Genomic DNA, 14065 nt, shown 5'->3' on the forward strand with positions numbered 1-14065 from the left:
CAAAAACTAGCCGGGCGAGGTGGCGGGCGCCTGTAGTCCCAGCTACTTGGGAGGCTGAGGCAGGAGAATGGCGGAAACCCAGGAGGCGGAGCTTGCAGTGAGCTGAGATCTGGCCACTGCACTCCAGTCCGGGCGACAGAGCGAGACTCCGCCTCAAAAAAAAAAAAAAAAAAAAAAAAAAAAACTGATCAGAAGAAAAAAGACAGACAAACCATTATAGACAAAAGTGATTATCTCAAAAGGACAATTTCTGGAAATTATTCTATCTTAAATAAAGAAACTATTTTAATCTAGGAGGTTTGCATTATGCAACATATATGAAGAAAAACCCTAATTATTAATTTTCAGAATTTAAAAACTTAAATAATGCAAGCCTATTAAGAGTTGAGTGGAAGGCTTACAGGGAGATTTTTAGCAAAATCAGTTAAAGAGATTCCTGGATTTCAACTTGCTTCCTGGCATTGCTGGCATCTGTGGGCTGCAGAAGCAATTGGTATAATATACGGGCAGGAAGAAAGAGACCCGACAGGCTGAGCACAACCTTCCATGGGATTTCACAAGAGATCTGATGGACAAAAGAAATAAACATCAAAGAACGAAAACTGAAATAGAAGAAAATAGAAACTTATCTAAGTCCACGTGAGTCAAGATGGAGGGGGTTTAGATGTATCAACTGACAATTGCATATGTGTGGAAGAGATTGCGTCCTTGACCACAAATGTGAATTATATACACATTTATATTAACTTAAGTCAATTCATATATTACACCTGACAGCTCAAAAGGACGTCTCTGGTGGGAGATGGGAGGAGATGCTATTCGTTCGGCTCCTCAGGTCCCTGTCCTTTGCCCTGAATGGTCAGCGGTCTCTGCACAGGACTCGGCGGCATGGTATATGAATGGATAAAGCTTGATGTCTGGTCCAGGGGTGGAACAGTTTCTGCATTCTTCATTGTAATATCGTAGCAACAGCTTATACACGTCTCCTGGAGAGCCAAAGGTCAGACCAGAGGCACATTAAAGTATGTAATTGAAAAAAACCTTAGAAAGAACACTCCAGTTTTATCTTTTTTTTTTTTTTTTTTTTGAGGCGGAGTCTTGCTCTGTCGCCCGGGCTGGAGTGCAGTGGCCGGATCTCAGCTCACTGCAAGCTCCGCCTCCCGGATTTATGCCATTCTCCTGCCTCAGCCTCCCAAGTAGCTGGGACTACAGGCGCCCGCCACCTCGCCCGGCTAGTTTTTGTATTTTTTTAGTAGAGACAAGGTTTCACCGTGTCAGCCAGGATGGTCTCGATCTCCTGACCTCGTGATCCGCCCGTCTCGGCCTCCCCAAGTGCTGGGATTACAGGCTTGAGCCACCGCGCCTGGCCAGTTTTATCTTAATCTAAATAGCATATGCTCAGATTTGGCTTTTGAAAATGCAGCATGTATTTCATATGCCTGAAAGGCTTTCCCAACATAAATTAAACAAATTTTAAAAACTCTTTAAAGAAACAACTTCTCAGCTAATGATAACAACAGGTTATACAGGTACACTGTCCAAGCACCCTCCTGGGAGTTCACGGCAGCCCTCGTTATACACTTAGCTCCTGAGGTAGGAAGCACACTGGATAGGAGCACTGGCAGGTCTGAGAAACAGGACAGTGGTGCTTCTCAGATCTGAACTTACCTTCATTCATCTCTCCCATTTTAGATTTTTATAGACACAAAAGCAAAAATGAACACTAACTCCAGCTTCTTGACCTTACTTTAGTAAGCTGATGTACTCTATCAAGACTGTGGATGAAACTTTGCCAGAACAAAGACTCTGCAAATGCTGCCCCTCCGAGAGCTTTGTCCTTCCCGCTCAGAGTCATGCTTTTGTTTCTTCGCACCCACTGTGATTCATCCAGATTTAGCAAGTGTTCCCACTGAATGGTGTATAATCCATCTAGATACCAAGTGTCAAGAGTATCTCCTACTTACCAACAGTGAGTTTCCTTTCAGTAAGGAAAATGTGCATGCTGTAAATGTCTCTCATCAATTCTGAGTCCCCAAAGGTGAAATAAACCACATCTCGCTCAGCTGCAGCAGCTGCCAGTATCTGTATTAAGGCTGAGGCAAAGAGAAAACACACAGTTATATAATGACACTTCCCATCTAGATACCTTTAGCTCTTTACCAGCTGGTGTGCCACAGCTAGATTAAAGATTTATAAACCTAGTATACATGATATTAGAAATGGGGAACACAAGGCTGGGCACAGTGGCTCACACCTGTAATCCCAGCACTTTGGGAGGCTGAGGCGGGCAAATCACCTGAGGTCAGGAGTTTGAGACCAGCCTGGCCAACATGGTGAGACCTCGTCTCTACTAAAAATACAAAAAAAAAAAAAAAAAATTTTTAGTCGGGCACAGTGACGGTTGCCTGTAATCCCAGCTACTTGGGAGGCCGAGCAGAGGCAGGAGAACCGCTTGAACCTGGGAGGCGGAGGTTACAGTGAGCCGAGATCGCGCCATTGCACTCCAGCCTGGGTGACAGAGCAAGACTCCATCTCAAAAAAAAAAAAAAAAAAAAAAAGAAAAGAAAAGGAAAAAAAAAAAAAGAAATGGGGAACACAAGATGGACATAAATCATCTAGTTGTGTGGCTTTTCAGATATGCTGCCAAGAGTATCATCAAACTATAGAATTCCAACACGGGCATCTTTGCCGAACCACAAATAATGGAAGCTGCAAACCATGGGACTAAGGTGGTATTTATATTCGCTTCTATTATATCTGGAACTAAAATTTTTGTGTTTGCTTACTTGATATAATTGCTGTGTCTTATCACACAGCCACTGGTCTTTTGTATAGGCACATTTGGGAGGTTCTAATGTTCTCCTTAATCCCACAGTAGGAGTTCTCAAAATGGGCTGGGGAGCACACCTGTGTCCCTCCTGTACTCCGACCTCCACTGGTCACTGCAGCACGGGAGGCAGAGTTCCTGAAAACACTGGAAAGTCATTCTCTGGTGTACTATAAGAATGAAAAAACAATCGAGATCTACTATCTCCAGGAATCAAAGTTACAAATCACTGAGCCTGAAGTATGTTTCCGAAAATTTAGTTACCTTACAATCTCAGTAGATAGGGTTTATTTTAAATAACCATAAAATTGAATATAGTTACGATAAATGCCCTTTTGCTAGTTAGAGATCTCTTACTTCATAAAAGGGAAGACGGGAATCAAATTAAAACATTAAAGAGGGTATATATATTTTTTGAGATGGAGTCTTGCTCTGTCACCCACGCTGGAATGTAGTGGTGTGATTTCGGCTCACTGCAACCTCTGCCTCCCGGATTCAAGAGATTCTCCTGCCTCAGCCTCCCAAGTAGCTGGGATTACAGGAGCCTGCCACCACACCCGGCTAATTTCTGTATTTTTAGTAAAAATATAAATTTTTCTATCTTTAGAAAACGGTTTCACCATATTGGGCCAGGCTGGTCTTGAACTCCTGACCTTAAGCGATCTGCCCATCTCAGCCTCCCAAAGTGTGTGGATTACAGGCGTGAGCCACTGTGTCTGGCCAAAGAGGGTATCTTTTTATAGTTTTGATTTTTTAGAGCATGTTAATATTCTACATATTTACAAATTAAAATTAAAATACTAAGAATAGGAATGGGGAGAAACCTATAACTGAAGGTAAATTAAAACAAATGAGCGTAATTTTAGTTCAAATAAATAACATAACTAAACTGAAGGGAAACAAAGAAGAAAAGGAAGAAAGAAAAAACCCAACCAACTTATGAAGACAATATATGACTTACATAAGTCCGTAAGACCATAATATATGGTCTTAGGCCAGAAAGAGAGAACTGCAAACGAATTCCCAAGTCTTTTTACAAGGTTTGCTTACCATACTAATAGAGATGAAGCAACTCTGAAACTGTTTTGAACTATATTAGAGGAATGAGCAAATGAATAAATGTGTTGATGCTGCTGGGAACTGGGGTCTCACTATGGAAGAAGGGACACACAAACATGGAATGGAGGAAGACAAAAAAGAACTGTGTGGAGATGGACTGAAATGGAAGGCATTGGTGTATACTCATGATGTCGAAAATATGTGTATCTGTGTGTGTCTGTATGTGTACACATACATTTCCTAGCTCTGTCTGCTAAAAGGGCCAAAAGGGAGACACCAGAGTAGCAATGACCACACTCAGCGCCCAGATCTTGGTCTCTACCATCATTCCCCCTAAATGGAACTAGATTCCTCAAGAAATGCTTAATGCTATAGGTTGGACAAGAAAGGTACAAGATGATCTCAAAATATTTTGTTAAACCAGAAAGTAAAGAAATGCTCAAATGGATAAAACAAAACAAAAAACAGAAGGGCTAGCTCTTGCCCACAGGAGAAAGCCAAAGACTAACTGGTAAGTGTGGAGGGGGTGTTAGAAGAGGAACATCCTTTCTTTGCAACCACTGTGGTAAAGGTCAGGCAAGAATCATTAACAGATGCTAAATCTAGGGAAAATTTTGCTTTTGTCTTCCTAAAGATTGCTTATTAGTTACAAGGGAGGAAAAAAACCCTCAACTCTGCAGTGGGGAAACTGGGCAACACCCTGACACGGTGATCAAAATTAAGATCCCCAGCAGTGTCAGATGGCCATCAAGTGCCTCTTGACAGCGTCACTGACGCAGCATTCTGACGGAGAAAGCATAACCTTAACCTCATCACAAGGAAACAGCAGACAAACTCAAAGAACACTGTATTCTTTAAACACATCAATGTCATAAGAGACAAAGAAAGGTTGTGGAAATATTCTCGATTCAAAAGGAGGCTAACAAACATGACAACTAAATGCAGTAGCTGACCTTGGACCCTGTGCTAGAGGGAAAAAGGCTAGAAAGGGCTTTATTAGGTCATCTGACAAAATGGGAATACAGATGAAAGAGTAAATAAGGTATCAGTGTACATTTATGAATTTAATAACTATAATGTGTTTAAGATAATATTTTATTCTTAGGAAATACACATTGAAGTATTTAGAAAAGAGGGCATAGTATATGTAAGTTAGGCTCAAGTGATTCAGAAAAAAATTGTGTGCAGGTGTATACATATATATGCATACATAAAGGTACGTATTTTTATTTTTATAAATTTGAAATTATTTTTAAACAGATAGTTTTAAAAATTACAGGTGAAGAAAAAATTTTAAGTTGAACCAGTAAAATTTGATATAGTTGAGTATTTCCCAGATTTGGGAAAGAATCTATGACATTATAATATAAGTAAGATTCTAAAATACCATCTAAGTATGTCCTAATTTCCAAACTAATATTTATTGAGTATCCACAACATGGGAGGTGCCATAACTATGCCTCATTAATCTCAGAGTATTGAAAGTAATTAACTTCAAAATAGAGATAAGTTTTAATTAAAACTGCTCAACCAACTTATGCATACATTAAAGCTTCAATACACCCTATTTCAAAAGGTTCCTAATTAACCTAAACTACACATAAAAATGGGAACTAATGAATCATCATCTTTCTTGACCAAGAAGTACCACTGCTTACCTTTTAGTGAAAATGAAAATTTAGCTTTAAGTATTTACTATTAAAAAAGACAGAGACCCAAAGAAGAGTCTTTTTCATCCTATCTCCTACTAGATCTCTAGTCATTTGCCATTTGTGAAAATGAAGTATTAATAAAAACATTGAAAATTTATCTCTTTATAGAATTTATTTTATATTAAGAGAAAATCAAAAAGTAAAACCAATTCACATTACATTCTTGGTTTCACACCCATTTCTATTTGAGTACATATTGTACCATAAGCATGTGTTAGACGAGTCAGGACAGGGAGGCAGGAGATCCAAGTTCTATCCTCAGCCTTCTGCCAGCTATCTAGCTCTGTGACTTTAGCCAGTTACTCTCTGGGCCTCATTTTTCTCAATTACACAATGGAGTTAAATCAGATGCTCCCTGAAGATTCTTTCAGAGTTCAGAAATTCATAACGACAGTTATAATTGTTTTCCCTCCATTGGATGCTAGACTATAAATACATAAATGAAACTGCCAGAAAGATAATCTCGATCCTAGATACATCAGTAAACACTGACAAAAGTTTATTTTAAAACATCACTGTCTTCAGGCCTTCTTGTCTGCAACACCCCCAAGATCTTCGCACATTTATACAATTATGCTTCATGATTTAAGTGAACTCTCTTGCATCAAAAGTTAGATGAGAATAAATTACAAGTCTATTAGAGTATGTGGACTGATTCCAAGTATGATATAAAAGCATCAAATTCTAACTTAAAGCACAACTACGTGCCAAAATAATCACTTAAATTAACCTGCAGGGAGTTTGGTTTTAATTTTCTTTTTGGCATCAATGTTAAGCTATGAAAAAATACAAATAAATATGAGTAACATAAAAAGCAATTCATAGTATCCTGTTGCAACAAATGGACCAAGCACAAAATGGGGAAGATGATTGATACTCACACCACAGGTGTGGTGTGAGGCCACCAGCATGTAATATTGGTAATGACTGCTAACACTGGGCTCTTACAGCACGCTGAACACTGTTCTCGGAGCTTTACAAACACTACCTCATGATTCCTTACGAAAACTCAACAAGGTAATTATTACTTCCATATTGAAAATAAAGAAATTTAGGCACCAAAAGATTACATAATTTGTCTCAGGTCACACAGCCAGAAAGTGGTGGAGCTGACTGGGACACCAACTCAAGAACACATGCCCTCACCCACTGCTTCTGGGCTGCTGAGGCAATCCATGCTGGTCAACTCCAAGCAGACCTTACCACATGCCAGCCAGAGCAATGTCTTTACATTGTTTATTCAAACGATTTAAATGCATGCTGTCAAGGAGGCCAAAATAGTAGATTTGAAAGTACTACGCACGTCCTTCTACTGAGCTTACTTGGTGAGCTCTCACACTTTGGGTACCCTGAGAGCTCGGCTTTGCTCACCAGTCCCAAAAGCATTTCACTTCTTGTTTCTACCACACAGCACTCTTCGAGGCCAACTCTTATTCTCCAATTGGTCTTGCCCTCTGGCTACTGTTTTAAATCTTGACACTCCCTCCTTTTCCACTATGGATGTTACTAGTGGCTCAATCTTTGGTCCTCTCACCTACTTTAAACACACTTTCTCTTCAAGAATGCAGCCACCATTTCTAGAATGGCAACTCCCAAATCTAGATCCAGATCCAGAGCTTGCAGCCAATACAGATTAAATAACAAAAGCACACAAGGGCTTCAATCCTGGTTTGAATCCTGGCACTACCACTTGCTATCTGTGTGACTCAAGGCTAATTTACCTCTCCATGCCTCAGTTGTTACCCCTATACAGACAAAAAAGAAAACTTACCTAAATAGGTTGTTGTGTGCTAATACAGGTAAAGAATATATTTAGTACAATTCCTAGAACATAGCATGCACTCAGTATGTTCTCAACTGATAACAACAACAATAGTAATGAACACATATTGGTTTTTGAGGAAGACGGGGCCAAGTTTGAATGTTGGTTCTGACACGTGCTAGCTGCTCTCTTGGGACAGGTTTATTAGCTATCTATAAACCTTGGTTTCTCATTCTTAAAAGTGGGGCAACAATGGAAGGGTAACTGTGCAAACCATAGGGGAAAATGCAGTGATTGTTTAAACCTGGCTGATCCCAGCTAAGGAGAGTTAAAAAAAATTCCTAAAGCCATTTTCCAAGTCCACTAACTCAGCAGTATCTGAGGTGCTGACACAAGTTGAGTATCCCTCATCTGAAATGCTTGGGACCAGACTGGTTTTGGATTTGTTTTTTTGGTAATATTTGCAGTATCAGTTGAGCATCAAAATCTGAAAATCTGAAAATGAAATGCTCCAAAGAGCATTATCTTTGAGCATCATGCACTCAAAAACTTTTGGTGAATTTTGAAGCTTTTTGAATTTTGGATTTTCAGATTTGGGATACTCAACCTGTAAGAAATACATACTTGCTCCAGACACCTTTGAATATACATTATCATGCAAGACCCCATTCTCAGCACTGGGGCCACAAAAAAGGATAACACAGAAATGTTAAGAAAGTAATCTTCCTGAGCAAGGCTGGGAGAGACCAAGAGAGAGTGATCTGTTCTGGCAGAAGAAGAAAAAGTGAGGAGGAGCCTGTGGCAGACAAACTGAGGTGACCTGATCCAATGCTCTATACTCCTACCTTCCATTTGGGTACCCTGAGAGCTCGGCTTTGCTCACCAGTCCCAAAAGCATTTCACTTCTTGTTTCCAAAAACACTTCTTGTTTTTGGTTGGAAGTCACCCCTTCCCCAACTCCATAACCACACTTCCTATAAAACTCAGTCAAAGGGCTAGTGTAGGCCAACCACAGCATGGCAGAAAATGACATATCAGTACCATCTAGATTCTTTTTCTAGAGAAATCGTCTTTCTGGAGTTTATCTTAATTCCAAAATTACAAAATAACTAGTAAAGACAGTATTTAAGTTTGATATAAATAAATGGACATAAGGTCTGAAAGAAATTTATAAAAAGTTTTTATATCTCAGAAACATTTCACTTAATATACATAAGTCATGGAAATAAATTAGAAATCCTTTAAATCTCATTAGAGGATGTATCTTGTGTTTCTTGATTCCTTGGCTCTAACAATTTGGTCCAAGGGATGAGAAGTAATCCCAGTTGGTTAAATTAGAGTATTTTTGTGGCATTTTAAAACTAAGGGGTCCTCCTTTCTTCTTGGGTCACTCAACTGCAGGGTTGCAAGACTGGAATTATTTGGTCCTGGTTACTGCCAGTCAGAGATAATCTGAAGGAGACAGATGAAAATGAGGCCATTATATTGAAAGAAGCAGGCAGGAGAGGAACGAACACAAACAGAGGGAGAGCCTGATTCTAGGATCGACTCATACCTGAGGTCAACTCTACCCTGCTTTGCTCAGCCACATCAAGCAACAGTATCCTTTTAGGTGGAAGGCATAAGCTACATTAGTGTCTCTTTCAACCAAAAGAATCCTAACACAGAACTTTTTTGGTGGAAGGGAATGAAGGTCTTTCTGGAGTAGTTACCACTGGAGTAGAACCTTAGAAGGGACAGAAGTAATTAGCCAGGTACGGACAGACAGTTACAGAAAAATGTGCAAAGCCTAAGATTAATTAAAGGCACACAGAAGCAAGCTACTGAATAAATTTATTAAATAGAAATTCATTGAGCATATTTTATTTGCAAGTCACTTTTAGGTACTGAAGGTAGGGAATAGGGATAGAAAAGAAAATGCAAAAAATACAACAAGACACCTTTTAATGATAGTAAACTGGCAATGGCATACTTGTTTACAGGTCAGGTAACATATACGGGGGAGTCCAAGGGAGAGAATACAGTCATGGGTTCTCAGTTTCTGTTCCTGATCAGGCCAGTAAAGCCCTTTCCTCATCCCTCTTTTCCGTTTATCACTAGAGAGAGAAACTAGAAACTACAGCTTCAGGCTGCTAAGCACCTAAAACAAAACAAAACAAAACAGAACAAAAACAACAAAGAAATAAGGCAAGCTGGACAAACTTATAAGTAAACACCAAAGGAAATGCTAGGAGAAATTTACAAAAACACAACAGAAGAAGGAACGTTAAAGAACTCAATTCCTTCACAAAATAAGCAAGTAAAATCAGAAGGATAGAGTCTGACCTAAAAGGTATAGAATCTTACAGCAAAACAATAAGTCTTACACCTTTCAGAGACACCTTTTCAAGTGCCAACATGTCTGCAATAACTGACTATGTTAGGTCATAAAGAGAAATTCGAGAAACTCCAAAAAGTAGAAATAGTATTATCTACATTCTTTGATTACAATGCAACAAAATTAGACAAGAGATAAAAGCAAAAATTTTAAAAAACTAACCATTAAGAAAATTTTAAGTTATCTCCTAAAATTCTCATGGGTGCCTCGGGTCTGGTGGTACGTTTGAGGCAGAAGCCCTCCCACGCAAACATCTCTGCTGAGACGAGATGTAGAAAGTTTAAAAAAAAAAAAAAAAAAAAAAAAAAAAAGCTGCTTCTACTCCAACCATGAGAAAAGGCCAAATGTTGTAATCTACAAAATTGTAACTTTTTCTGAGTTTATAGGAGAGCTGAGTTTTTGAGGCAACCAAAGGGTGACAAACCCCTCTGAGAAGATAAAATACATGAACTGTTTTATCTTTGAAAGTAACAGGAGAAAGAGGTGGTCACCACACAAATGGGTAGGAATAAATCAGCTAAAACTTCAATGAAATGTTAAAAGCCAAGTATAAACTAGGGGGTCACTGGAACAGTTAGGAGCACCAGAAATAAGGAGAGCTTGCACTGGCTCAAAAGCTTTCACATGCACTTCCACAAGGTGCTCAGAAAGATACAGGTCAGGCAGGAGGCCACAGGGAGCCCCTTCAGTGGCACAGACACGAGGAGGCCACTGGCTGCTGCTGGAGCCGGGTCCAAAGCCCCTCCATTTCCCCCTAGTCCTTTCTCTCCTAGCCTCTGGCTCCTAAGGCCATTGGCTGCCTGAGGAAGAAGGTTGTTAGTAAACTGTCTGTTGAATGAACTAATATATTTAAAATGTTCTCTTAACAGTTGTCAAAGTAATGTATAATTAAAGCAGTTCAAAACTAATTGTGAGGCTGGGCATGGCAGCGCATGCCTGCAGTCCCAGCTACTTGGGAGGCTGAAGCAGGAGGATCACTTGAGCCCAGGAGGTCGAGGCTGCAGTGAGCTATGATCACGTCATTGCACTCTAGCCTGGGTGACACAATGAGACCCTGTATCTTACACAAACAAACAACTAAAGTGTGTTAAAACACAAAACTCATGTACAATTAAGTAACAAGCATATTAAAAATATTTAGCTGGCCAGGTGCAGTGGCTCATGCCTATAATCCTAGCACTTTGGAAGCTGAGGCGGGTGAATCATGAGGTCAGGAGTCTGAGACCAGCCTGGCCAACATGGTGAAACCCCATCTCTACTAAAAATACAAAAAATTAGCTGGGCATGGTGGCAGGTGCCTGTAATCCCAGTTACTCAAGAGGCTGAGGCAGAACTGCTTGAACCCAGGAGGTGGAGGCTGCAGTGAGCCGAGATAGCGCCACTGCACTCCAGCCCAGGTGACAGTGCAAGACTCCGTCTCAAAATAAAAAAAAAAAAATTGTTGCCTTCTTTCTTTTATAATTTTCTTTTTTTGTAAGAGATGTGGTCTTACTATGTTGCCCAGGCTGACGGTGAACTTCAGGGATCAAGCATTCCTCCCACCTCAGCCTCCTCAGTAGCTGGGACTATAGACACATACCATCGTGCTCAGCTTAGCCTTATTTCTATTAATAATTAAAGAAATACAAGTTTAAGGATTTATACCTGCCCATGTTACCCACCATGAACGTTTTTTATAAGATTTTTTGTTACAAAAACAATATATGCTCACAATAAAAAAGATGCAGATTAAAAATAAAGTATAAAACATCACTGACCAGGTGTGGTGGCTCACAAGTATAATCACAACACTTTGGGAGGTCAAGGTGGGAGGATCCCTTGAGTTCAGGAGTTTAAGACCAGCCTGGGCAACATAGTGAAAACCTATCTCTACTAAAAATAAAAAATGAAAAAACGCCAGCAAAACAAAACAGAAAGTATCACCCACTAGAGACGAACCATAGTTAATCTTGGCACATAAACAGATAAACATAGAGAACCTCAAATTTGTGTGTGATATTTTATATTCATAATTTAATTTTAAAATGGTTTATATGGCATACATTGTGTATTTCTCCCATCTGTCAATATTCCAAAACCATCTTTCCCTGTCAGCAGATACATTTCTATAATGGTTTTTAAAGGAAGCATATTTTATTGCATAAATGTACCATAATTTCTTTTTTTTTAGCATCATAGTTTTAGTAACCAATTCCCCATTGAAGGACATTATGACTCATTCTAAATTTTTAATGAGTATTTAGGCTAATGAAGGGGAGGGAAATGTCACAGTTACTCCAAAATTTAAATCTCAATGGTTGAGGAAACGAATTACATAATGGAAATATTTGACTACTATGCTTGATAGGCACCAGAGCAAGCACAGCTGCAGTCTGAAAGGCTTTTAAGCCAGAAAAAAAGAAAAAAAGGAAAAGAAGTGAACACATTTATAAAGCTTTCCAAACTGTCTATCACAAATGACCATGGCTTACTGCAGACCTAGCTTCTGGATTGATGACTTGAATCTAGTCATTCATTTTACTTAAGAGAAAGACAGGAAAAAAGTGTCTGTCTTAAGATCAATAAGCCCAGAGTGAAAAACAGGTTTCCTCAAACACTGAAAATAGCACCATGCAGTTTTTGTCTTTGAATTTGAAGAAAATGTAGGTGAAAGTCTTTAGCATAAAGGGACAGGAAAGATCTTTACAAGCACACCACAAAAATGTGAACACATAAAAGCTAACTCAGTAACTTCAGCCTAATCAGTTGAAATAATTGAAGCAGAAAAATGTTTGTAACATATAACAGTTAAACAATTAATATGTTTTAATATATGAAGAGTTATTATTAGCCAGTGATAAAATCAAACTACTCCCAAAGAGATGAATGGGCAGAAGGCATGAAAAAGCAATTCACAAAACAAACAAATGGCCGATAAACATGAAAACTGTTGAACCTCAAAGAAATGAAAAAGAATGACAAAGTCCTGTCATGGTGATGCTGTTCATGTGAGGAAGACAACGGGAACTGATATCACCTTTCAGAGTGCAATCTACAAGGTTCAAAATGAAGTATACGTATTATTTGAGTCATTAACCTCACCTCTAGGAATTTACCTTAAGATAATTACACATTATATATATATATAATTGTACTACACACTGTAGTACTGCTTATAATATAATGAAAACAAACTGTGAATGGAGAATCTGTGAAATAAATTATGATACATATATGCATACAACAGAATACTGTGTAGCCACTAACAAATGCTGAGTACTCAGTAGATCCACGTTTGGTAGATGGATAGTTGAAAACTATCCATGAGACTGCAGACTTTCTAAAAGGAGGAGGCTGGAGAATAGAATAGAGGCTGTCACCTCATCAACAGTTACACAGATTGCCAGAGATGACCTGAAGGATGGCCACCAAATGCTGACAGTGAATTCTGGTGATTTTTATATACTTCATGGTATTTTTCTGGATTTAAAAGAAATAATAAATGTGTCATTTTTATAAAAATATTAAGAAGCATTTTACTGATGAGGGGAAAGGCAGTTACATTATGACAGACTCAAGTTTTCCCAAAGAGATGAATTTTATCTAAATATAGTTTGGCTATTAAGGCCAGCTGGCTGTTTTATGTCTGCTTTACTTTGTTAACTGAGGTATAACAAAGAATTTTTCTGGCGTGCCATCTTGGGTTCCTGGTAGAAGCTTCAAAAACCCTTGGAATTTCCTGAGTGCTGGTGCCTTTGTTCTGCTAATGAGGTGATTCAGATTGCACTCCCGGGAGTCAGGGGAGGGCAGAGACCGAGCTCAATCATGTGGCCAACGATTTAATCAATCATGCCTACAGAATGAGACTTCAATGAAATCTTTGGTCACCAAAGGTCAGTGCAGCCTCCTGACTGGTGTACAGACTGATGTGTCGGGAGAGTGGGGTGCCCTGACACTAAGGGGAAGGGTTGTAGAAGCTCTGCTTTCCCTTCTAGGCTTCGCTTTATGTGTTTCCTTTACAATAAAACTGTCATGGTAAGGACAGGACTTTTTTCTGAGTTCTGTGAGTCCTTCTAGTGAATTATCAAACCTGAGGTGGGGACATGGGAACCTCCTGGAATGGTAACCAGCTGGACAGAAATGTGAGTGGCCTGGGAATCCCCCTGAAACTTGTGGATGGAGTCTGAAGTGGGGGAAATCTTGTGGACTCTGTCCTCAATAGGCAAGATCTGCAATTACTCCAGGTAGTTGGTGTCAGATTTGCAATGCAGTACACCCAGGTGGTGTCAGATCAGTTGGGATGAAATGGAAAAGTAATCATCCCAAGTAATGATATAGTATTATTTTCT

General features: G+C 39.3%; 1 protein-coding gene across 5 annotated transcripts in view; it reads right to left on the minus strand.

The window, feature by feature from the left end:
- Positions 1–730: 730 nt before the first annotated feature.
- The window catches only part of PARG (poly(ADP-ribose) glycohydrolase), a 133138-nt gene continuing 119803 nt past the window's right edge, over positions 731–14065 (minus strand). For all 5 annotated transcript variants that reach the window (XM_033208544.1, XM_033208545.1, XM_033208543.1 and 2 more), the window contains 2 exons: positions 1965–2093; positions 731–986 (listed from right to left, as the gene is read on the minus strand). In XM_033208544.1, the coding sequence (XP_033064435.1) occupies positions 832–986; positions 1965–2093 (284 nt within the window). In that variant the 3' untranslated portion in view covers positions 731–831. The remainder of the gene's footprint in view (positions 987–1964; positions 2094–14065) is intronic.

The sequence above is a fragment of the Trachypithecus francoisi genome, unplaced genomic scaffold (genome assembly GCF_009764315.1).
Source record: "Trachypithecus francoisi isolate TF-2019V2 unplaced genomic scaffold, Tfra_2.0 Lachesis_group9, whole genome shotgun sequence".
In the NCBI taxonomy this organism is placed as follows: domain Eukaryota; kingdom Metazoa; phylum Chordata; class Mammalia; order Primates; family Cercopithecidae; genus Trachypithecus; species Trachypithecus francoisi.